At 36.5% G+C, this 26,303-nt stretch overlaps 1 protein-coding gene across 1 annotated transcript in view; it reads left to right on the top strand.

The window, feature by feature from the left end:
* The window catches only part of LOC148953998 (ubiquitin recognition factor in ER-associated degradation protein 1-like), a 44,022-nt gene that overhangs the window by 7,188 nt on the left and 10,531 nt on the right, over positions 1 to 26,303 (top strand). Inside the window, exons 2-5 of the mRNA XM_089085735.1 lie at positions 296 to 407; positions 18,785 to 18,939; positions 21,185 to 21,457; positions 23,628 to 23,770. Coding sequence (XP_088941861.1) covers positions 296 to 407; positions 18,785 to 18,939; positions 21,185 to 21,457; positions 23,628 to 23,770 — 683 coding nt within the window. The remainder of the gene's footprint in view (positions 1 to 295; positions 408 to 18,784; positions 18,940 to 21,184; positions 21,458 to 23,627; positions 23,771 to 26,303) is intronic.

The raw sequence follows: 26,303 nt of genomic DNA, 5'->3' as shown, positions 1-26,303 counted from the left end.
CAGTAAAGTTTTAATAGCAGACACTTTTACCTTTATTTAATGGCTTTTTGCTTTTGCATGACTTGTTTAATTTTTTGTTGTTAGGTTACTTGGTGTCATTAGTGTTCCTTTTTCTTTGTCTAGTAGTTATATTTATTTTCTTTTGTTTACCTTGTATGTTTTTCCCAATTTTCTTCCTTTTTTTCTCTTCTACTCTGCTTGTAATGTTTTGTTGCTTTGAGTAAGAAATATTATATTTCATCCTTTAGTTTCTGGTTATACAACCCAGGATAATATATTTTTATTTATATTTCAGTTTGGATTCCCATTTATGCAGGCATTGCCTAGCAGGTTTGTCAAGCAATATAGATGTTATTCAGTTTCAATGGTCCCAGATGACAAACAAGACCTAGAAAAAGGAGGGAAAAGTAAGTGGCACCTGATTTATTTTTTAATTTTATTTTTTGAGTAGGAACAGAGAACTATTGTTTGTGATATCTATCTATCACAAAACAATAGATATTACAGTCCCATAGGCTCATCACAATACAAAATAACAGAAAATAGAGACAACACTTCTGGTTACAGCAAAAAAATAAACACATCACAATCAGCCCTGGATTTTAACAATAGGCCTAGGTCTAGGGGCATACAATAGCAGGGGACTGAGAGATTTTTTTTTTATAACAAAACCGGACTGATGTGATTTATCATCAAAGTGCGATAGAAGTGTCAGAGCTTTAAATCCAGCCCTGGTCACAATAACAAAATAAGACAATAAAGAAGAACTGAATGTCTGGGTATAGGTTGGTAGCTTAAATGAAACGTTCCATAGGTACCAAAACCATAGATGCTACAGTTCCATAGAACTGTCACATTACAAAATGACACAAAGTGAACTATATTTCTGGAAACAATATAAAAGAACTTCATAATAAACAGAAAGATTAAAAACAAGGATCTGGTGTCTGGATATTGAATGGCACCATAAATAACATAAACCATTTTAAAAATATATTTCATATGTTTATCATATTACATGACCAATATAGATTCCTCACAATGAACAAGGAACCAATATACCATACTAGGACCATAAATGTTATGGTTAAGTATGCTGTCTTTTGTAAAATAAGGTCCCAAACCAAAGCCGTTTTAAAAACAGGAATTTTATTTGTTGAAACATCAGGGTCAGCCAACCAGAGGCAGTTTTTGGGAAGGGACAGAGGGGGTACTTGCCCTGGGAATAGCAATGTTAGGGGTGCATAATTTCAAATAAATAACGTAACAGTTATAATCATTTTGTACTTTTGAAATTTCGTTTTATTAAAATAAAATAGAGGGCATAATAATAAATGAAAATATTTAATAAACTATTAATTAATTCATAGAAAAAAAAACTAAAAAATAACTATTAAAATAATGAATGGTAATTAAATAATCTAAATAATAAATTAACATAATAAATTATTGAAATTATTGAACCCAGTAAAGGAAGAACCACAGCCCATAGTAACCTAAAATTAAAAAAAAAAACAAGTTGCATAAAAAAAACTGACAAGTGAGAAAAAATTACAATTTCTAGCTGATGCTGGAATGTTAACTATTATCTCAACTAGCCTTATTAGTAAAATGCTATTTAAAAAGCCAAATTATGGGAATTTCGAAAAATAGCCTGAATCCCTTAAAAATTGTATCAAATTGAAACAAAAAGAACACTATTGGGATCTCCATGGCCAAAAACCCTATTCAAGGAACTCATAGTTTCATGACTTGAACAACAAGGAAAATCACTTTTTTGTATGGATAGCACTGATGTTCTTTTCCTTTTTATTTTTTTCTCTACTGCTATCACAGCACTGGAACATCATAGAGAGCTGTTTAATGGCTCGTTTCAAAGGAAATCGCTACATTAAGTGTTTTTGTATTTAAAAAAGCATAATGTTAAAAATGTAATCAATTTTTCGACAGGAAACTGCATCTTTGTGTACAAGATTATAAATGATGTCATATTCGTATAGTACAACCATGAATGATGCTATAGTTAGATTATATGATGGTCAGTTGCAACTTGGGTTCATTCTTTACTATAACCAGCTAAGAAAAAACTGAAGGATTTTACCTGTGTCTGATATATAGTCATGATTGTATCATTATAAGTTCAGCAGAAGGTTTGTGTCTAAAATAAATGTAAAAGTTTTAATTGTAAAATGTTTTCAGAACCAATTTATTGGAATTTTATTAAGGAGTGATTTTGGGTGTGGTTAACGAAAAGGAGTAAGCAATTATCATAGTTACAGCATCTGCTGCAACTAGGTAAAGAACGAACTCTAGCTCATAGTAACTGGAAATTTGCGTAAGCGTTTAAACAAAAAACTGTCAAGTGATGGAGTCACCATTTAAGGTGATTCAGGAATTGTAAATATTAGATTTAAGGTTAAAAGTTTCTACTATAAGACACAATAGAAAAATAACCCATGTGGGTCACACCAGGCAGATTGTAACGTCAAACATGATAACACATCCACAATTCACAGTTACTACAGCACAACGTCTATGGGACTCTCATTTGGAGAAGGAGGATCGAAGTTCAAGTCTCTGTAGTAACGAATTGATTTATTGATTTGTCTTAGTGATCGCCGTGGATTTGTTTTTTGTTGTGCTGCTATCCTGGTTGCAACTATCTCCTCAACTAATAGAAGTAAAGTTTATAGTGGTATTTTTAGACCTTTGGAGCGGGATTTTTAGGACTTCAGGTAGGATTACCGAGGGGAAGAAAGTAGAAGCGTTGATTTCGATATCAATGTAGGGAATGAAGCAAAACTTGCGGTATCTGAAATACATCAAACGCTAGGAATTATAATGTATTTTCCCAGCTAATCGGTAGCACTTAAATGGATAAGAATTAAAACATGGATAATCTTTAAAGGTGGTTGAAAATATTTATAGTTGTTTTCAATAGAAACATTGCTAAGGTTTATGTATACTTTGTGTTTAGTATCTTGAGTGGAATACGATTTGAATAATGCTTTAGAGCAGTGGCGCAATTCTTGATGTGTATCTCACTCTAAACGTTTTCAAAGTCTAGTTGAAAAACAGAGTAAAACCGTTAACACTAGTTAACTGAGAAGCTGGCGTAAGAAAGGAGGAGTTGCTGGGGAACAAAAGAAGATACTTAATAAAGGGCTAGTGCCCTTTTTAATAGTCGAAAGTGATTGGAGGGCAACTAGCCCCCCCCCCAGCCCATTATTCCCCCAAACACATGCAATAAAAATTTTGAGATAGCCATTTTGTTCAGCGTAGTTGATTACCAAATAGAAAATATATTTTTTAGGAGGACACTCTCCCACAACCCTGAGGGCAAGGATTATAAGTTATGCCCTGGGGGCATATAAGGTTTTTTATTGAAATCTTTGTCGTATAAACTTGAAAAATGGCTCATTCGATTTGAAATTCAAAGGACTAGTAGCCTACCCTTTTTAATAGTCGAAAGTGATTTGAGGGAAACTAACCCCCCCTCTCACGCCCACCTTTTCCCCAAACATACAAAATCAAAATTTTTAGATAGCCCTTTTATTCAACGTAGTTGAATTTTTTGAAAATTAGGTCTTTAAGGATGACAACCCCTCCTCCCACAGCCCTCAGGGCAAGGGTTGTAAGTTATGCCCTGGGGGCATAAAAAGTTTTCAATGAAAGGCAACTAGCCCACCCCCACGCCCTTCATATCCCCAAACACATCCGATCAAAATTTGGAGATAGCCATTTTGATCAGCGTAGTTGATTTCCAGATAGAAAGTATGTTTTTGAGGAGGAAAACCCCCACAACCCTCAGGGCAAGGGTTTTAAGTTATGCCCTGGGGTATATAAGGTTTTTATAGAAGGTGTTGTCATAGAAACTTCAAAAGGGGCTCATTTGATTTGAAATTCAAAGGGCTAGTGCCCTTTTTAATAGTCAAAGGTGATTGAAGGGCAACTAGCCCCCCCCCCCCCGTCCGCGCCCATCATTCCCCCAAACACATCCAATCAAAATTTTGAGATAGCCATTTTTTCAGCGTAGTTGATTTCCAGATAGAAAATATTTTTTTGAGGGGGACACTCCCCCAGAGCCGACGGGGCAAGGGTTTTAAGTAATGCTCTGGGGGCATATAAGGTTTTTAAAGAAGGTGTTGTTGTAGAAACTTCCAAAAAAACCATTCGATTGGAAATTCAAAGGAGTAGTATCCTTTATGATATTCAAAAAGTATTGGAGGGCCCCTAGGCCCCGCCCCCCCCCCCGCCCATCATTCCCCCACACACATCAAATAAAAATTTTGATATAGCCATTTTGTTCAGCGTAGTTGATTTCCAAATAGAAAATATATTTTTGAGGAGGACACTCCCCCACTTGCCCTTAGGGCAAGGATTATAAGTTATGCCCTGGGGGCATATAAGGTTTTTTATTGAAATGTTTGTCGTAGAAACTTGAAAAAGGGCTCATTCGATTTAAAATTCAAATGGCTAGTAGCCTACAATTTTTAATAGTCGAAAGTGATTTGAGGGCAACTAACCCCCCTCTCACGCCCAATTTTTCCCCAAACACATACAATCAAAATTTTTAGACAGCCATTTTATTCAACGTAGTTGAAAGTTTTGGAAATTAGGTCTTTAAGGATGACAATCCCTCCCCCCACAGCCCTCAGGGCAAGGGTTGTAAGTTATGCCCCGGGGGGCATATACAGTTTTTTATGAAAGGCAACTAGCCCCCCCCCCCCTATGCCCATCATTCCCCCAAACACATCCAATGAAAATTTTGAGATAACCATTTTGTTCAGCGTAGTTGATTCCCCTGATAAAAAAATATGTTTTTGATGAGGATACTCCCCCACAACCCTCAGGGCAAGGGTTTTAAGTTATGCCCTGGGGGTATATAAGGTTTTTATAGAAGGCCTTGTCGTAGAAACTTCAAAAGAGGCCCATTTGATTGGAAGTTCAAAGGCCTAGTGCCCTTTTTAATAGTCGAAATGGATTGGAGGGCAACTAGCCACCCCCCCCCCCCGCCCATTATTCCCCCAAACACATCCAGTCAAAATTTTTAGGTAGCGACTTCGTTCAGCGTAGTTGATTTCCACATAAAAATATATTTTTGAGTAGGACACTCCCCCAAAACCCTCAAGGCAAGGGTTTTAAGTTATGCCCTGGGGGCATATAAGGTTTTATAGAAGTCGTTGTCGTAGTAACTTCAAAACAGGCTCATTCGATGGAAAATTCAAAGGGCTAGTGCCCTTTTTAATAGTCGAAAGTTATTGGTGGTTCACCTAGCCCCCCCCCCCCCCCCACGCCCATCATTGCTCCAAGCACATCCAACCAAAATTTTGAGATAGCCATTTTGTTCAGCATAGGCTAGTTGATTTCCAGATAGAAAATATATTTTTGTGGAGGACACTCCCCCACAACCCTCAGGGCAATGGTTTTAAGTTATGCCCTTGGGGCATATGAGGTTTTTATAGAAGGCGTTGTCGTAGAAACTTCAAAACAGGCTCATTCGATTGTAAATTTCAAAGGGCTAGTGCCCTTTTTAATAATCGAAAGTGATTGGAGGACAACTAGGCCCTCCCCCACGCCCATCATTCCCCCAAACTCATCCAATCAAAATTTTGAGATAGGTATTTTGTTTAGCGTAGGCTAGTTGATTTCCAGATAGAAAATATGTTTTCGAGGAGGACACTTCCCCACAATCCTCAGGGCAAGGGATTTAAGTTATGCCCTGGGGGCATTTAAGGTTTTTATAGAAGGTGTTGTCGTAGAAACTACAAAAAAGGCTCATTTGGTTGGAATTTCAAAGGGCTAGTGCCCTTTTTTTTATTGGAAAGTGTTTGGTGGGAAACTAGCCCCCCCCCCCCCCCACGCCCATCATTCCTCCAAACACATCCAATCAAAATTTTGAGGTAGCCATGTTGTTCAGCGTAGTTGATTTTCAGATAGAAAATATGTTTTTGAGGAGGACACTTCCCCATAACCCTCAAAGCAAGGGTTTTAAGTTATGCCCTGGGGGCATATAAGGTTTTTATAGAAGGCATTGTCGCAGAAGCTTCAAAAAACGCTTCATTCGATTTGAAATTCAAAGGGCTAGTGCCCTTTTTAATAGTCGAAAGTGATTAGTGATATTTTCTGTTGTTGTTGTTGGTTAGACCAGGGCACTTCGTATCGAAGGAGTTGTCGTGGGAACTTCGAAAGGGGCTCATTCGATTGAAAATAGAAAGGGCTGATGCCCTTTTTAATAGTCGAAACCGATTGGAAAGCAACTATTCCTCCTTCCACTCCCATCCTCCCATTTGCCCATTATGTTTAAAAACTAAATGTTCCCTTAAGATTAAATCAAAATGCACTGTGTTAATGCTAATTCCCAATAAGGCATCTCAGCAGTATCCCAAGAACGACTAAGGGTATTGTGTTCAAACTTTCGCTGCTACTTGTGCTCTTGAAATTTAGCCAAATCAAAATAGCGTAAGTGTATCCAAGCTATCAAAGAAAGTAAACAGATTTTTTTTGCGAAAACTGCTTTTTTTATTATTATTATTTGTGGCTCCTTTGTTTATAGTTAATTAACTAAAATAACATTTTCCACAAAATAAGTTTTTCAAAGAAAAGTAAAGAGCTTCATTAAACTAAAAATGAGCAAAAATAAAATCAAAATATCTACCAAGCGTAAAACAATCACAAATCAGCATCGATAAATAAATGAAACCCAATACGAACAGAAATTACAAAAAACAACCGAGTCAAAATCAAAACAAGCAAAAATTAACATAAGTTGGGCGTAAAACGCCTATACCTTTCCAAGGCCAGAACAAAATTTGCACCTTACAAACATTTATATTTTTTTCAGTAAAGTGCAAATTTTGTTCTGGCCTTGGGAAGGCATAGGGTTTTTGAGCCCAACTTAAGTTAATTTCTGCTCGTGTTGAGTTTGGCTTGGTTATTTATTGTAATTTCTTTTCGTTTTGGGTTTCATTTATTTATTGATGCTGATTTGTGGTAGTTTCACGCTTGGTAGATTATTTGATTTTATTTTTGCTCATTTTTAGTTTGATGGAGTTCTTTACTTTTCTTTTAAAAACTTATTTTGTGGAAAATGTTATTTTAATTAGCTTATTTATTTTAACTATGTTATTGTTAATTAGCTTATTTATTTTAACTATGTTTAACTATGTTATGTAATTAACTATGTTATTTTAGTTAATTAACTCTAAACAAAGGAGCCACAAATAATAATGATAAAAAAAGCAATTGCGACTGGGTGGGTACATACAACTTATCTACTAACTAATAATTAACAACAAACAAAGGAGCAACAAATAATAATAATAATAATAAAAAAAAAACTATGAACCTTGACCTAACAAATATCTCTTAAATTTATTTTTGAATAAACCTAGCCCACCCCCACGCCCTTCATATCCCCAAACACATCCGATCAAAATTTGGAGATAGCCATTTTGTTCAGTGTAGTTGATTTCCAGATAGAAAATATGTTTTTGAGGAGAAAACTCCCCCACAACCCTCACGGCAAGGGTTTTAAGTTATGCCCTGGGGCATTTAAGGTTTTTATAGAAGGTGTTGTCGTAGAAACTTCAAAAGGGGCTCATTTGATTGGAAATTCAAAGGGCTAGTGCCCTTTTTAATAGTCAAAGGTGATTGGAGGGTAACTAGCCCCCCCCCCCCGTCCGCGCCCATCATTCCCCCAAACACATCCAATCAAAATTTTGAGATAGTCATTTTATTCAGCGTAGTTGGTTTCCAGATAGAAAATATGTTTTTGAGGAGGACACTCCCCCAGAGCCGTCAGGGCAAGGGTTTTAAGTTAGGCTCTGGGGGCATATAAAGTTTTTAAAGAAGGTGTTGTTGTAGAAACTTCCAAAAAAAACCATTCGATTGAAAATTCAAAGGGGTAGTGCCGTTTTTAATAGTCGAATGTGTTTGGAGGGCACCTAGCCCCCCCCCCCCCCCCCGCCCATCATTCCCCCAAACACATCCAATCAAAATTTTGAGATAGCCATTTTGTTCAGCGTAGTTGATTTCCAAATAGAAAATATATTTTTGAGGAGGACACTCCCCCACTTGCCCTTAGGGCAAGGATTATAAGTTATGCCCTGGGGGCATATAAGGTTTTTTATTGAAATCTTTGTCGTAGAAACTTGAAAAAGGGCTCATTCGATTTAAAATTCAAATGGCTAGTAGCCTACAATTTTAATAGATAGCCATTTTATTCAACGTAGTTGAAAGTTTTGGAAATTAGGTCTTTAAGGATGACAATCCCTCCCCCCACAGCCCTCAGGGCAAGAACAAAATTTGCACCTTACAAACATTTATATTTTTTTCAGTAAAGTGCAAATTTTGTTCTGGCCTTGGGAAGGCATAGGGTTTTTGAGCCCAACTTAAGTTAATTTCTGCTCGTTTTGAGTTTGGCTTGGTTATTTATTGTAATTTCTGTTCGTTTTGGGTTTCATTTATTTATCGATGCTGATTTGTGGTAGTTTCACGCTTGGTAGATTATTTGATTTTATATTTGCTCATTTTTAGTTTAATGGAGTTCTTTACTTTTCTTTTAAAAGCTTATTTTGTGGAAAATGTTATTTTAATTAACTTATTTATTTTAACTATGTTATTGTTAATTAACTTATTTATTTTAACTATGTTATGTAATTAACTATGTTATTTTAGTTAATTAACTATAAACAAAGGAACCACAAATAATAATGATAAAAAAAGCAGTTGCGACTGGGTGGGTACATACAACTCATCTACTAACTAATAATTAACTAAAAACAAAGGAACAACAAATAATAATAATAATAATAATAAAAAAAAAAACTATGAACCTTGACCTAACAAATATTTCTTAAATTTATTTTTAAATAAACCTAGGTGCTCAGCTACCCAAATGCTCTCAGGAACAGAGTTCCACACATTAGATCCTGAAAATATAGTATGGAAGCCGGCCCTGGAGCCACTTCTATTCGGAACAATGAAGTCACTAGCATGACGAGTGTCATAATGGTGCAAAGACCTATTATCACTAAAATAATCACAAAAAACCTCTGGACTATTCCAGCATTGATAGGAAAATGGATTATGGATTATTCCAGCATTGATAGGAAAAAATTCCTATTTGGTAGTCCCGTAGCTGTCCTACATTCAACACTTGCAATTTATTGAAGCAAGCTGAAGTGTTATGTACACCTTCAACATACCCACGAATAAGACGCATTTCTTTATTTTGAAGAGTCTGAACATGTTTAAAATTCACATAAAAATTGCCTGCCCATAACAAGCAGCCATACGAAGCATATGGATGAATCAAAGCATAGTATAAAAGCAATAAGACTCTTTGGGGTAAAAATTTTTTAAACGACGAATTACTCCAAGGCCACGTGCAATCTTTGTTGCGAAGACATCACTGTGGCGTTTCCACGAAAAATTACGATCAATATAAAAACCTAAGTACCGAATTTCCTGAACTTGAATTACAGGCTTATTATTAAACAGAATTCTACCATCAATATTACTGTGCGTGCCTACTCTAGAATATACAATAAAATTAGTCTTAGTAACATTTACTGATACCGAACTCAAACTAGTAAACACATGCAAATTTCTCATAACACATTTCACTTTCTACACAAGAATATCCAAAAAACGACTATAAGAAGTAACAGTAGTGTCATCAGCAAATGACGTCAAGCAACAATCTGGGAGATAAAACCTCATACTATCCACATAAACCAAATACAGAAGTGGGCCAAGGACCAATCCCTGTGGCACACCACACGACATTTGATAAGGGGAAGAAAAAACATTTAATAGACCTGCCACACAAATAACTTTCAAACCACTTCAAATTCACTCCTTTAATACCTTAGCATTCTAATCCTTGCAATGAAATTTTAGAATCTACCGTGTCAAATGCTTTCCTAAAATCAAAAAAAAAACTGTTAGAGGGATTTCACCATTTTCTAAACAATTGTTTACAAAATCAGCAAGATGAATGGCAGCACGACTAGTGGAATGACCTTTTCGAAACCCGAATTGGGTGCCACTGAATAGGCTATGTTTCATGAGATGGTCATATAGACGGCGATGAATCACTTTTTCCAAAATATTTGACAATAAAGGCAGTATCGATATGGGTCTCCACTTTCCAGCATCTGACCTGGCACCCGCTTTGTAAAGCGGGATAACTTTAGCTTGCTTCAACGCTTCTGGAAAGGTCCCTGTTTCTATAGATAAGTTGATAACATGGAGAATACATGGTAGTATATACGTTAAAACAGCTTTAAAAGTTCTCAGATTCACCCCATCTATCCCAGCAGAGTTCGATTTTATATTTTTCACTATTTTAATCACTTCATCATTTGTGCACTTTTCAAACTGGAATTCAACAGTATCTCTACGAGAGTCCACGAATTCCTCGCTAAGATAAATTTCCCTGTCACACCTTACACTCTCTTGAACAGAAGAGCCGACCGGAGAATAAAACTGGCCAAAATAATTCGTGACTACATTGTTATCACTCACATAAAAGAGATTGCTCATATAACAAGTTCCTTTTTTATCTTGTCTATTATTGCCTTCGTAATCCACAGCTTGCGGGGATCATCCCTCTTTTGTTTGGTCATACGCAAGAGACATGTTTTCTCATAAATCGGTTGGAAAATGTACATGAACTGATTATACGCTAGAGAAGAATCATCAAAAATCTCCAAGACCGAGTCCCACTCGATACAGCTCAACTCCTCTGCAAAGCTACTCAAATTTTATTTTTTCAGCTCACGTGTCTGTATTTTCTTAGCCGGGATACGTATACAAATTTTACAAATTTATAAAAATGCTGGATATATACATGTTTTATTTATGCTGTATATATACATGTTTTATTTATACTGGATATATACAAATTTTGATTTTTTTTTTTTTTTTTTGACATTTTTGTATATAAGAGCTTGGAACTTCTACAGTAGGGTTCTCTGGTATGTTGAATATGAAGGCGTGATTTTCAGGATTCACCACATGCTATTTCTCCTGATTAATAATAATTGAATTTGAATTACACCAATTAACCAATGCACTTAAATCTTCCTTTAGAATAGTCACACTAACTGAGAAGGAGATAGCTATATAAATCTATACACCATCTACAAACATTTTAGTTGTACTATGTAAGATTACCCGAGGAAAATCATTAATGATTAGACACAATAGAATTGGCCCTAGTCATCTATCTCGGTGGTTTCTACTCAATGCGCTACACTTCTCAGATAGTGCCTCGTCAACTCCAATATTTTCAGATCTGTCAGATAATCTGTAATCCAAGCCAGAGTTCTGCATCCAATTCCGCAATTTTGGTATTTTTTCAAAAGCGGGAGTATTGAGACCTTGTCAAGTGTCTTACAAAAACCAATTTTAGCACAATAAAACTTTTGACCAGATAAGATACGATGAGATTTATTTGTAACAAAATAAACAACCAATGAACACACTGTACTAATCTCCTTATAGGCTCCTTTGCCTGTTAAGGCCTGAGTCAGCCCTCTATTGAAAATCATTGCTTACCTCCATTAAGTGCATCTTACAAGACCTATCAAACAGTTTGTGGTAACGAACTTTAAGTAAGGAGCGACTCGGCTCAATAGTAACGAAAACTCTAAAAAATGGATTGTTGATATCAATAGATGCTTCAAAAGAATCAGCTTATTATGCTGATTCCAAATATAATGATTCATCAAGATAAGTGACGGGCGACTGAATTAAAATCAAGTTGCCATCAAGCCATGGCTATTTGGAGAAAAAGCCAAGACAAATAGTCTGAGTGAGAGACAAAGCTGGCATACGCCTTTTTCAGAATTAAATCAAAAAAAGTTTTTTTTTTTACCTGAAAGTAAGGAGTGACACTAAAACTTAAAACGAACAGAAATTATTCCGCTTATGAAAGGGGTTGTCCCTCCTCAACGCCTCGCTCTTTACGCTAAAGTTTTTTATTGTTTAAAAAAATAAAGTTGTAAGACAGAGTCAAACTTTAGCGTAAAGAGCGAGGTGTTGAGGAGCGGACAACCCCTTTCACATGCAGAATAATTTTTGTTCGTTTTAAGTTTTAGTGTCAGGTGTTCTCTGGTAATCTGAATATGAAGGCGTGATTTTCATAAGATTCCTGGAATTTTAGGGTGTGTTTTCCCCCTATATCAAAAATCAGGCAAATTTTCTCAGTCTTGTATTTTTTTGATGAGCAACGCTAAACTTAATGAATCTTATATATTTGGAATCATCATAATAAGCCGATTCTTTTGATGTAGGCCTGTGTACTGATATTAAAATTCCATTTTTTTTAGAGTTTTGATAAATTTTTAAAATTCGTATGTATTCAGACTTTGTCGACACCCTGTAGTTTTAGACTTTGGACTAATATAACCATTAGTATAACCATTAGTATGACTATTAATATAACCATTAGTGAGCGTTGAGAGAAACCAATCAGCCCAAGTCTAATTTTTGTTTTATTTTAGCATTTAGGTGCTTGAATGACTTTTTACTTTTTTTTATGCTTTATGTAATGTCAAGTTCTCTTATAAATACAGTAAAGCTATTGTTCTTGGTGATATCAAAACCTGGTAAGTAAGATGTTTGAAGTATTTTCATAAAATTCAGGTTTTAAAATAAGTTTTTGATACTTGTATGATATACCCCCTGTAGCTCAAGTTGTTCTTGCACTGATGCACTGTAAATCGGTTTCTTTTGCTAGTTTCTTCCAACTTAGCGTGAGAAAAGACAAAGAGGAGTGACAGAATAGATGGGAAATATATAATTTGGGCTATATATTTGCACAATAAGGGGTGGGGGTAAAGTGTTTGGACAGTGTCAAGTCAGATAACAATTCTTACTTTATAATATCAGAATAATTGCAGCTAACATATTATGCATGCAGATCCGCTGTACTTTACCCCACCCCCCTAATGTGCTAATACATAGCCCAAATTTGTTTCCAAAATATTATATTTTTTATCATACTTAGGTATATTTTATTAGGATTAACTTCACTTCTTGAGTTGCAGGGGGTATATCATACAAGTACCAAGTTATTTTCTGGTTACAAGGACATTTTAGAATCTGTTTGGTATCAAAATATTGTTCCTTTATGCTTACAAATATGAACAGAGAAGCTATGCCAAGACTAGCTTATTATCCTTTCAATTAAGATACAAATGTCTGCTACAAAAATAGATAATGTTTAACTGAAATGCGTTTTTTTCTTTTTCCTATTTGTAGCCTTTAAGCTTTTTAAGCAATAGGGGGAAGTATATTTGCGTTGCTTATTTTGCAACAATAATGTTTACATAATAATTGCAATCGAATGTAATGTAAATAATTATAAAAATGTACATCTCAAACACTTTCAGACGGTTATTTCCATTTAACCTTGTTGACAATATAAATTTTATTTCAAATTTTAAAACAATCTACTCATTTTTTTGGATCTAATTGACGAATTCATAGGGAGGCGTGGCAAGAATAATTTAGAATCCCAACTTTACAAATGCAGGGGTAGTGATGCCAGCGTTCTCGTTGTGTCCCTGAGACAGGCACACATTGGGATGTACTACTGCTAATTTTAATCACCGTCCAGCCACCGACAATCTTGCCCAGTGTCTGGCCATTATGTAGGGTATTTGTTGGAATATGTTGTGAGATGGGATGCACATAAATCACCAGTCCGCGCAAGGAAAGGGTCCACGGTAGCGCCCACCTGGCGCAAGAAAATATCTCTTGAGGAGCAATCCGAGGGGGCGCAAGAAAGTATCTCTTGAGGAGCAATCCGAGCGGGGGAGAAATAAGTTCGCTTGCTAGTACCAATTCTGAGAACCAGGTACCGCTTGCTGCTGATGGCTTGCGAGTGCTGGACGGCTCTCCCCCTTTTTCTGAAGGATAAGTGCTGCCTGCTTGAGCCGGTCTGAAGCTGGCGGGAGTGGTTCTCAGGCTGGGGTAAAACAATGTTGGGTTTTTGGTACTACCAAGGAAGACTTTTCTACAAAGAGAAAAAAAAGGAGAAATTCCAGACCTATCTCAAAATTTCATTTTTTGTTAGCAGATTCATATGAAGTAAAACATGAGTGCACTAAGGAGGGAGATTTGAAGGCATTATAATGGCAGTTGGGGATCAAACGATTGTTTCCTTAAGCTTACATGTCTGAATAGAGGTTGTGGTGTGTAGACTAACCTTATTGCCATATTGAAAAATGAAGCCTTTTGACCTGCCCGTGGCTTTTTTACATGCTTACACAGACTTTCAGCTTTTGAGAAAGCAATGTGCTCACTGGCGCCCATAAGCTGAAATTTTAGGGGGGGGGCCTTAGTTAGTCTAATCGGCACTTCCAATGCTGTATAATAGATATCTCAAAACAAAAATATAAAATATAAGGCAGCATCATTCAGCCAGGGGGGCTGGAGCCCCCCATATGGGCGCCCATGAATGTGCTGAGTTATCATCACATTACTTGTTTTGAAAAAAGGAATTGTTTAATAAGAATTGCAGGGAATCCTTTATAGATAATTATAAAGTTATTCAAATAATCAATTGCATAATATCAAATAATTAAAGAAAAAAAAATGATATCATCATTTCCAATTTTTGGAGAGCCTTGCTGCCAAAAAGTAAATTGCTCTTGTAAAATGCTCAGAGCAATGGTATCAATTCATGGAAAAATGGGGGAGGGGCAAATGTATTTTTCAAAATCTGGCGTTGGGTTTATTTATCATTCTTTTCATGTTTTTGATCGCAATTTTCATTGAAATTATCCTAAAAGATTTTTTTCTAAATATAGGGGAAAGGGCAAAAAATATAGTGGCACATGCCCCCTCGAATTTTCGTCACTGGCTTATGGTCTCTTATGCTTTAAGTTTTTCTTCAAAAATATCCCTGGTTTTTATTTACAAACAATTTGTTATCTAATACTTATTTGCCCCAAAATAGATTTTCTTAATGAATGTCTTCCTGGAGCTACTTGAAACTCTCCATCAAACTGATAGTGGAGGAAAGATGCGAGAAAAAATGGTCAAACCTTGGAGAAATTGTCAAGTAATCTTTATATACAAAAATGTTCAGAAAAATCAGCTTACTTACACAAAAAAAAAAGCACCCGAATCCCCCTTTCATAAGTGTCCCAAGTTTGCCCTTGAAAGGGGAAAATGAGGGGGGAAATCAATTTTTGTATTTATAAATGTTTTGGAGTTTAAATAGTCGTTTTCATCAAATCAAGCTTGCTGACTCCAAATCTGACTTTAGGCTTTCATTTACTGGTACTCTAATTCTCGTTTCCACCCTAAAAGGAGAGGAAGGGGGGGGGTTAAAACTTCAAGTTAAGAGGTTTTTGGATTGTTTGGTCTTTTTCTATGAAATCAATGGTTGCAAATTCGAAAGTGAAGTTATAACCTTGATTGTAAGTAGTCAAGTACTTCATCTTACCTAAAACGGCTGTGAAAGTTGGCCTACATGAACTAGTTATTTTAACCATTTTTGGTCAATTCCCCATTTTCTATCAAGCTAGGAATGGCGCCTTAGAATACAAGTTTCGAACAGTTTAATTTCAAACCAGTATACCAAAATCCCCCTGCTCCTCCAGTTTGCGGTTTCCATTCCTTAGTGCCATTCTTTAGGTAATCTAGTCAGTGGTGTCATCTACCATAGTACTTGCCATTACCTTTGACCAACCGCAGGTGCTTTAAGAAATGCTATTGTTGTCCTGGGTGAATCTCACACACGTATGAGTTTTCCAGGAGCCTTTGGATTTATTATGGCTGATTAAGGACTTTCGGAAATCCTAGGTTAAGTATACGTGCCTAACACTTGGCGTAGTATGTTACAAGGCAAAGCTGTCGCTCGTGCTGTGCGAGGCCATGGTCTGTTGGAGGTAGCCCTTTATGCAAACTTTTCATCATCAGAACCGAATAGCAGAGCGTTTGATGGCAATGGCGTGCTACCAGAACCCCTTGAAAGGGCAAAACAGGCGTACGGGTCGCTCCTTGAAGGAGATATCATCGACGAAGCGCAGGTGTCGGAACCAGTAGAGCTTATCTGTGAAATAGTTTATATATAGTGTAAAAGAACGATTATCCGAGTCCAGAACTGCCCGTCTTGGGTTTCAGTATTTGAACCTATTTGGAATCCTGAGAAAGCACCTGAGAGCTGAACGAAGTGGCAACCTTGAGCTTTATCTACAGTCGTTGTTGGAAATGCTTCCTTACTTTGCTGCTTCCGGTCACAATCTTTACACGAAGTCTACTTGGATTTTCGTGTAGTCGATTTTCAGTTGAGGAAAGACAACCCATAGCAGTACAGAACGTTACAGGAATACCTGTTCATCTGGAGAACTGACAGCTACTGGGCGGCACTTTCTACTGATTCGGTGATCGAAAAGACGTTAATGAGAAGTGTGAAAACGAATGGCGGTCTGACTAGAGGTAGAGGCATGACGGAATTGCAGCAGACAGTTTGGACATCTGCTATGCCTAGTTTGGTTCTCGTTAACGAACGCATAAAGAACCTGACTAGCCTCGCAGAGCTGAATATTTAAAATTGCGCAGAAGCGATATCTTTGAGGAGAGCTAGAGATCTGGCGGACATCAAAAACATAGCTCGATGCATTGAGCCCATAGAACCCTTCTCGTGAGATTTAAAGCTGTTGGACGTAGCTCCTGGTGTCCACGATTCTGAAGGACATGGAAGCGAAAAACATTGACAAATATGTTTTCATGAGAAAGGAGAAAGCTGTAACTATGACTGAGAAGTCATCCGTTGTGATAGATAGCAAGAGAGAAATGGTCGGCCCAGCTCCAATCTTCCAACGTGTAGCCACAGTGGCTAGCACCAGTGGTTTTGTCTTGACCGATGTTCTGTCGTTCGAGCTGCGTTCTTTCCACCGTCGCTCTTTAGTTTGTTCGAGGTGATGTGGATAGCCGACAAAGTCTCTCTAACAAATGCGCTGATGAAAATCAAGGGACTCGATGGTCGAGTGACTTTGCCAACCTCCCAGAAAGTTTTGGACGGTGGCTGGCTAGTCCAAAAAATCCAGTGGACTGCAGGGTCCACATACTCTGAGGTGGCAGAATCTTGCGCAGATTAAATTTCGGCCGAGTAGTGTTAGTTTTTGACTCTTACATTGATACACCAACGACGATAAATTGCACACGACCTTCTTACTGAGCGGCCGCTGAACTAAGAATGTAAAGGTCTAAATGCTCAGGATGATACCGATGTCTTAGTTGTACAAACTGCAGTCAGTTCCGTTGAAACTTTGCCGACCACTTTCATTGGAAATGATACCAACCTATTTGTTCTTCTGCTGTACCATGCCAAGCTTGATGCATGTGCTATCCTTATGCAGACAGACACGCATGAAAGTAACCGATGAGTGTACGACATAAAAAGGATTAAGAACAAATTAGGAACCGAAGCAGCAGAAAATCCACTCCTTTGCCACGCAATGTCAGGCTGCGTTACAACATCTAGACTTCACGGCGTAGGGAAACCAGCTGTGGTTTCCCTTTCACTTAGAGATCGGATTTTTAAGGATGCTTACAAGATCTTCATGACACCAAGATCCAACCACCAGGAGGTCGCTGAAGCTGTAGAGAAAGCTTTGCTCTGCATATACAAAGGGAAAAGTAATGAGAAGACCATGAAGGATGTGCAGGTGCGAGCATTTACAATGCGAGTTGCAAGTGCAAATGCTTTCCTTCAGACATAGAGGCTTCCACCGACTTTGACTTTCGTAAAGTAATACTTTTACAGGGGCTGTTTGCAAATAATGAAGTGACAAGACACGTCCAATTCGCTAAAGCCCGAAGAGCGGGGTTGGCGCCTCTCTTTGTCACTGAATATATGTCTTCCCATTATGACAGATGCTTCACCAGCACCGGAAAATCTGCTGAAGATAGTGCGGTGCCAGTGCATCAGCGGATGCGAGTCTTTGATGTAGCTGCCGTTGGAACGGTTTGCCCTGCAGCTTTGCCTGCGGGGAGTGTAAAGGTGCGTTATATGCTAACGCTGCAGTAAGACAGGATGAATAGGATGACAAAGACGAGTAGGAAGAAGAATTAGCTTTAGATTGTGCTTTAAAATTAAAATATTTTTGTGATTAATTTACCCGAGTTTTAAAGTTCATTTTTATTACTGATTGATCTTAAGTTTTGATATTGATTAAAGAAATGGTTTTCAAGATGCTATACTTAGCAACCCCTTATATTACAGGCCCCTTAGAGGTGGAAATCAAAGATTAGAGTAAAGAAAGCTGCTTTTTGACCTCATATTTGGCAATAGAGTACTTTATTTGATAAAAAATGATCCTTTAGCCGCAGGAATCTGCCAAATACTGATCTGTGCACTTTATCCCCCCCCCCTTCCATGATGATGAAAATTGATACTGGACTGGTGTACGGAAATCTGACTTCGGATTTGGACTCGTCATACTCGATAGGAAACGACTATTTAAACTTCATTATATTTATAAACACAAAAATCGATTTCCCAATCACCTCCTTTACCCCCTTCAAGGGCAAATTTGGGACACTTGTGCTTGGGGGATTTGATTTAACTTTTTTTCTGTAATTAAGCCGATTTTTATGAACATTTTGATGTAAAAAAAAATTATGTCTCAATTCCTCCGGGATCAAACCATATTTTTTCTCCAGTATGACCGTAATTTATAGATAACTGACTCCTATAAATGCCAACCTTTGGTAGCAGGTACATAATACTCTACGCATATTTTTTCTTTTCTAGTTTTAATGCCACCTAGTGCCCTTGATCTTTTAACTCGTCTTCATATAAGTTATCCTATGATGTTTAAGCTCAACAATGAAAGACAAGGAAGAATGACTCATTGTGGTGTTTTGGAGTTTGTCGCCCAAGAGGGGAGTGTTCACATTCCATATTGGGTAAAGAATTTTGTCTATCTTATATTTAGTTAGTGTTTTTCATCTTAATTATAAAGACAAGCTGTGCATTTACGTTGGAATTTGTTTCAAAAAGGAACTCAAAATTTAGTTCGATCAAAGATTGATTGAACTAAATTCACAATAACTTATCAATTTACTTATTGATTAACATGAACCATTCTTCAGCCATTTATTTATGAGCTCTAGATTATTTTAAACTTTATGAGCCACTTTGTTCTTGTAGCTTTTTTGATCTTTGATTAAAAATATGTTATTTGTTGATTTGAAAAATCCTTTTATTGAATCCCTGGATATATATGCAGTCAATATAAAACGAATGGTTAATAGACAATCTTGTGACATGTATGACTTTATGATGTATATAATAAGAAGTGAATCACTGAACATCGAGACTCCTTCGTGCAGTATCACAGACTTGATATATACATATATATATATATATATATATATATATATATATATATATATATATATATATATATATATATATATATATATATATATATATATATATATATATATATATATATATATATATACATATATATATATATATATATATATATATATATATATATATATATATATATATATATATATATATATATATATATATATATATATATATATATATATATACAGAACACAGTTTTGAAGTCACATCGGGAACAACTAAAAAAAAACCCACTGGTTATGCAACAAGAGCACCGGTTTTAAGCTTCCCAGACAAAATCCATCATGTTATATAGCGTAGACCTCTTTCTATGATTTACGATTGAACTAAAAAAGGTAATTTTTTAAACACAATGAAAATAATAACGAATAATAGTATTAAATTAACTATTACGAAATGAAATACCATCATACAACCATCTTCTATTGACTTCAACCATGTAGACAGATTGATAGCTCATTTCTGGCCCATGCATGCTGTTAGCGGTGGTATTTTCTTACAGATGCGTGGTATTTGGTAAAACATTTCGTGAAGTATTCTTTAAATAATATTTTATCGGTAATACTTAAATCATATGCATCATCTCGTCAAGTCTAAGAGAGTTTTACCATAGTATTTGAAATTTTCTTATAAATATAAAACATGGAATGCGTTCTGAGTCAAACTATGGCAGTGCTCTATTCTTGTTCTTCCGGAAGGACCGGGCGTTTTTCCGCCTCGCCTGGTATATGAAATTCAGAGGTTACTTGGTAATTTGTTTAACCGTAAGCTACCCAGACTCAGCCACCATAGTCTTAACTATGGTAGTTTACTACGCTTGACTTGACTACACTCAGGTTAACCTTATTTTGACAAGGATTGAATGTCCAAAGTTTGTTTCTTTGTTAGCAAGGCAATTGTCAGAATGTCAACATCAAGCAAGATTTTCAGAGGAATTTTGATTAATTTCTTTTTAAATACCTGAGACGATTTTTGTCAAACATTTAAAATCTATGAGCGGAATTCCCAAAATTTATAATTGAATACACTCCAACTCCACTCAGTGACAGGAGATTCGGAAAGTCAACTAAGGTTCAAGAGTTAAGCGAACTCGAAGGACAAAACGCTCGAAGTCCACTATAGTCAACTAAAATCAAAGATCCAAAGGAATCCATGGTTTTAACTTTAAATAAAGAAGTTTTGACTTGAAGTTTGCTATAATTCGAGAAGTATATACCTTGAATAAGTGCACGTACCGTAGATTTTATGCATTCAGAGTTGTCATCAAATTTTTAATTTCTCTAAAGTAGATGTCATCCATGAGCCCCAGGCTCCCTCGCTCCTCCCCCTCCAAAGAAAACAACTGAGAACCTACTATGTCTTGGGAGAACTTAAGGCTGATTTCAATGAAATTTTACTAATATCGAAATTTGGCTTGCGCTAATTTGACCCAATGAGATTTTCATGGAATTTTCTGATTGGCTGAGAAATGTTATACAAAATTCTAATTGGCTTCAATTAACGTTACCTGAATTTTGGTGTTAGTAAAACCTCATTGTGAATGGGCCTTTAGTGCTTCTGTTCATAGGGAGCACTCTAATATGACAATGCTGGTGAGCATGCCAATAAGAGGTAAGCTAAAACTACCTCATTTATCTATATGTAGGAATCCATCCTCTCATAACCCATTTAAGCATTTTCCTCATCAACGTCCTGTGACTGTTTTGCTTTGTCTCTGTATTATATATTTTATTATATTTTATTCAGTTTTTCATATATATTTTATTTCAGATGATGGAGAATCTTCAATTGAACGAAGGGGACCTTATTCAAATAGAATCAGCCACTTTACCCGTAGCCACGTACGCAAAATTCCAACCTCAAAGTGTGGAATTCTTGGATATAACAAATCCAAAAGCAGTCCTGGAAAATACGCTGCGTAATTTTGCCTGCCTGACTAAAGGTGACATTATAGCCATTATGTACAATAATAAAAGATATGAGCTGCTTGTACTGGAGTTGAAGCCAAAAGATGCTGTTTCAATCATTGAGTGTGACATGAATGTCAGAATTTTCGTTTGTTCATATTCTCTGTTTTCTTTTCCTTTCCTTACAAGTGTCCTCTTTTTTCAACTTGTTACTATTTACGTCATTTCTTACGATCGTCTCTTACCCAATTAGATTAAATTTTTCTTTTGTTCTTTTAATCTTCACATTGTAAACTGAGTCTCCCTAAGAAACTCATCACATCAGAGACTATGTATCAGTATGAATGCATAGAATGAAAACTGTTTCCCTTAAAAGAAAAAAAAAAAAAAAAAAAAAAAAACAAGGATGATTAAGTCAACTTTTATCATCTTTTTCCAAAAATATCCACTGGTAATGGACATATGTCTTTGAAGCATGGAAATGTACTTATGTACTTGGAATTTTTCAATTCTCAGTTTGAATTTATTTTATTTTTCATGCTTCATAAAACGTTTAATCTTGTCTAATTTTTTAGTGAAAAAAAAAACGGAAGCAAAGAATACGACTGTATTGTCATAATATCAAAGTGTAATATTTATCGTAGGTACACTAGAGTTCGACTCGCTTGCACCTACTTCTTCTTTAAAAGGGAAGACCAGAAGATGTTTTTGTAGGAGTTGAAACCTCCCCCTTTCAATTTTTTTTTTTATATGTTATGTTTTTTTGTTTTTTTTCTTACAGTAAGTACATAAGTGCAGTAGGCGAACTAAGTGCATCTATAGGATGTAAGGTTTGTGTTTGTTGACTTTCAACACGATAAGGCTTAGAAAGGCAGTGGTGTAGAAATGGCTTATTAGGAGTCTGTCAAGTTAAAAAAGCGTAAGGTGAACTCTATTCCTCGATTATTTACACTAAATTTAGAATCAGTTCAGATACATATGGATGAAGGCCTCCATACTTTCACCTTGTTAAATCAGAGGATTCTTCACGTATAAATTTTTTATAATATCTTATGAGTGTCATATGGTTCACCTGTTTACTAATTTCATGAATGGAACCCACTTATTCTTCTCGAAAGGTGAATGTGGTTATGTTTGTGTTTCCTGTGTTTATGCTTGGTGATAATGTAATTCAGTTTTGTGCTACTCTTGGCATCGATGCCCAACATTATTTAGCATTGTCGTGCATTGTTTTGTACATATTGCAACAAGAATCTCATAGAACACTAAAAATTTTTTTTTTTTTTGGGGGGGGGGTACTAGATGCCGTGAAACATATCTATAAAGAAGGAGGAGAAGTGAGTGTAATTGTGTTCATGCAGGATTTTTCCTATCAATCCCCGAGTTTTACTGTTCTAAGCCCATCCTCCCCAGTTTTTAGACGCTGCAATATAAGAAATTAAACAATTAACTATTGTCTCTTCGAATTTAATATGCTGACACCTGCTTTGCTAATCCTTCAAAGTAAACTGTTAAAGTACTTCAAGTACCACACAATTCTACAATCAGTAAATAGCCTGGCTGACCTAACCTACACATAGAGTATTGAACTCGAAAGACATACCTTGATCATTCAGTTTCTGGAATCAAAAGAGCTACTGTTTGATACATAATCAAAACTGATCCATCTCAAGACAAATAACCAGCAACCACCCTTAATTGTTTAAATCATCTCAAATAAAGAGTCGAAAGGAAGTGGCTGAATAGGCCTGAATGAAAAACACATTTAACGCTTAACAGAAGAAGAACGCGTTCAACAGGTCGTACTATCATTTTTTTTTTTTTTTTTAAATAGATCAAATCCTGAAAATTTTACCGCTTGGCATGTGAGGTACATTACGCCCAATATTGAAGCAAAATTGGAATTCCAGTTTATGAGCATAATAGTTGGGGGCCTAATAGTCTCTGGACTGCAGTGTGGTATGAGTAATTATGCAACTTTATATATTTTATGTAACTATTTATTTTGCTTGCGGCTCTTTTCAGCAAAGAACATGTTTGAGGAATTTAAGAGCTATAATTTAAGGGTCACAATAGCAGCATCGTTCTGTTTTAGTTTTGTAGAAAATAAGGCTGTTATGTACCCGCCTTTGTTTTATTTATTTAAGTTTTTATTCTAGGTCGAGTTTTCACCTCCAGTTGGTTATGTTGAACCTCAAGCCCCTCGGCCTAAACACGAAGTTTTAGGCCATCGTTCTGTTTGTTTTGTAGAAAATAAGGCTGTTATGTACCCGCCTTTGTTTTATTTATTTAAGTTTTTATTCTAGGTCGAGTTTGCACCTCCAGTTGGTTATGTTGAACCTCAAGCCCCTCGGCCTAAACACGAAGAAGAAGAAGAAGAAATCACAGACTTTAGCGACATGATGCCAGAGCCAACAGGATTCAGAGCTTTTGCATGCGTTGGAAATAGGTAATGTTTGCCTCTTAGAGTTATTATTCTCGCTATGCTTTTTCATTTGTTTAAGGAGGTAAGACTTACCGGAGGGGAGACTTGAATTCTTATTTAATATTTGATTAATTGACCTTTGGTGCCAAGGTGCCGTCGAGTGCTGTATTAACTGTGACTTATAGGATATACTTGTTGAGTGACACTAGCGACAATGTTTGTTCGATTTAAATCAGCCCCTTTCAAGGCACATGAGTATTCATAGTTACAATTTCCTGAAGATTAAATCACAATGTGGGTAGCCCTTCTAATGCAATCAAGTGGCAAGAATTTAGTCCTTTCTATATGTCCGATCAAGTCTGAAATATATTCTATATATCCGAAAACATATTTTTAGCTGTACTAAGGTTTTGTTGAATAAATTGCGATTGCTTTACCTTGGAAGCAGGAAGATGATGGAAGGAAGATGAAATAAAATTTTGATGCCTTAACCAGGCCCTTACCCCTCCCTCATTGGTCGGGTCAGGTGCAAACTAAAAAGAAATAAAACTATGAGCCTGCCTATTACTTCCCATCCTGTTTGGTTGTGATTTGACGTCCCGTTCTGGTGGAACTCGATCCACTCATTGAATGAAGACCAACTCCTTTAAAGGCACAGCAATTTCCTTAGCTGTTATTCCCTTGAAACTAAATCAGGATTTGATATACTGCTACTACTACTACTAGCAACTCATCGCAGCACCAAGCCGTCTGAGGCCAACACAGCTACGCACGCTCCTCCTCCACCCCACTCTATTCAAAGCCTCCCTTTTTACACCCGCCCACGAAGTTCCCATTTCCTTTAAATCTTTCTTTATGACGTCCTCTCACCACAGACGGGGACGACCTGCTTTCCGTTTAGCCCTAGATGGTTGGCCGAAAAGAACAATCTTCGGCAATCTGTCATCCTTCATCCGCACAACATGCCCTAACCACCTCAACCTTTCTTTCATTATAGACCTAGAAAGCGGTATTGAACCACATTTTTCGTATAGCCTATCGTTTGAAATACGGTCAGTCAGGCGGGTACCCAGAACAATCCTTAAACAATTTCTCTGGAAAACATCTAGCAAATCTTCATCCGCTTTTCGGATCGTCCATGCTTCAGAGCCATATTTGACCACTGTCATCACTATAGCTTCTAAGATTCTAATCTTGGTATGCAGACTTATCTTCCTATTCTTCCAAACTTTTTTTTAACTGTGAGAAAACACCCTGAGCCTTGGCTATTCTACTTTTAACATCTTCACTGCTCCCACCTTCTTTACTAATAATACTACCAAGGTAAGTGAAGCTGCCCACCTGATCAATCTTTTCATTATCCAAAGTCACCTTTTCATCATCACTTATTCCTAGCCTTAGTGACTTAGTCTTCCTAACATTAATTTTCAAACCAATTCTAGCCCCTTCTACTTACTAAACCTCATAAAGTCAATTCATTTTGCATCCACTTTCATTTAGGATGCTCAAATCAGCAACTTAATCCAAGTCTAGGGAACTTTTTCCTCTTCCTTGGGTTCCGTGATTTGCCATTATCTTTCCTGCGCTCCTTAAGACAAAGTCGATCAAAATAAACCATATAAAGGGGGATAGAACACAACTCTGCTTAACTCCTGATTTAATACAAAACCAGCTGCTAACCTCATTTCCTACCTTAACCGCAGCAGTGTTATTCTCGTACATAGCACTAATCACTTTAATGTATTTGTCTGGTATACCATACAAGGATAAAACCTTTACTAAAGCTCCTCTATCAACAGAATCTAACGCTTGCTCATAATCTATAAAACTGAGGACCAAAGGTGTTTGAAAACTTAGGCACTTCTCAATTATTAACCTAAGAGTGAAAATTTGGTCAACACATCCTCTACCTTTTCTAAAACCGCGCTGCTCTTCTCTTAAAACTTTGTCTATGGCATCTCTCCGTCTAAAACGTATCATATTACTAAGCAATTTGCTACCTACAGAGACCAGACTAATGCCTCGATAATTACCACACTCACTTTTATGACCTTTCTTATAAAGTGGCTTAATTAAGGTTTTCCTAAAATCGTTAGGTACTTCCCCCTTTTCAAAAATCATATTCATAATCTTCAATAACTTATTTCTAACCTCAGAGCCACCATATTTAAGAAACTCATTTACTACCCTATCAGCACCTGGAGCCTTATTTTCTTTAATACTTTTAGTACTGTTGCTAATTCCTCCTCACAAAACAAATCTTCCTTCACATCCAAGGTATCACAAACTTTTTCATTTTCCTTTATATTTTTTCCTGCAACTCTGTCTTGGTTAAGCAAGTTCTCAAAATCGTCGGCCCATCTCGCCTGAGCTTTTTCCTTATCGCTAATTGCCACCCCATTCCTATCTTTAACTGGGACAAGTCTGGATTGACTACTACCTCTCAATTTGTTAACGTGCCAGTACAATATTTTACTATTATGCCGTCTAGCTGCATCTTCTAATGCAGCTAGAATCCTTCTTCAGAAGGATTTGATATAGCCCTTCTGATACAAAC

This window comes from Artemia sp. Qi Xiang Cuo, chromosome 3 (assembly GCF_049724085.1).
Source record: "Artemia sp. Qi Xiang Cuo chromosome 3, ASM4972408v1, whole genome shotgun sequence".
NCBI lineage: Eukaryota > Metazoa > Arthropoda > Branchiopoda > Anostraca > Artemiidae > Artemia > Artemia sp. Qi Xiang Cuo.
The sequence above is the reverse complement of the archived record's forward strand: the minus strand, read 5'-3'. Positions and strand labels throughout refer to the sequence as shown.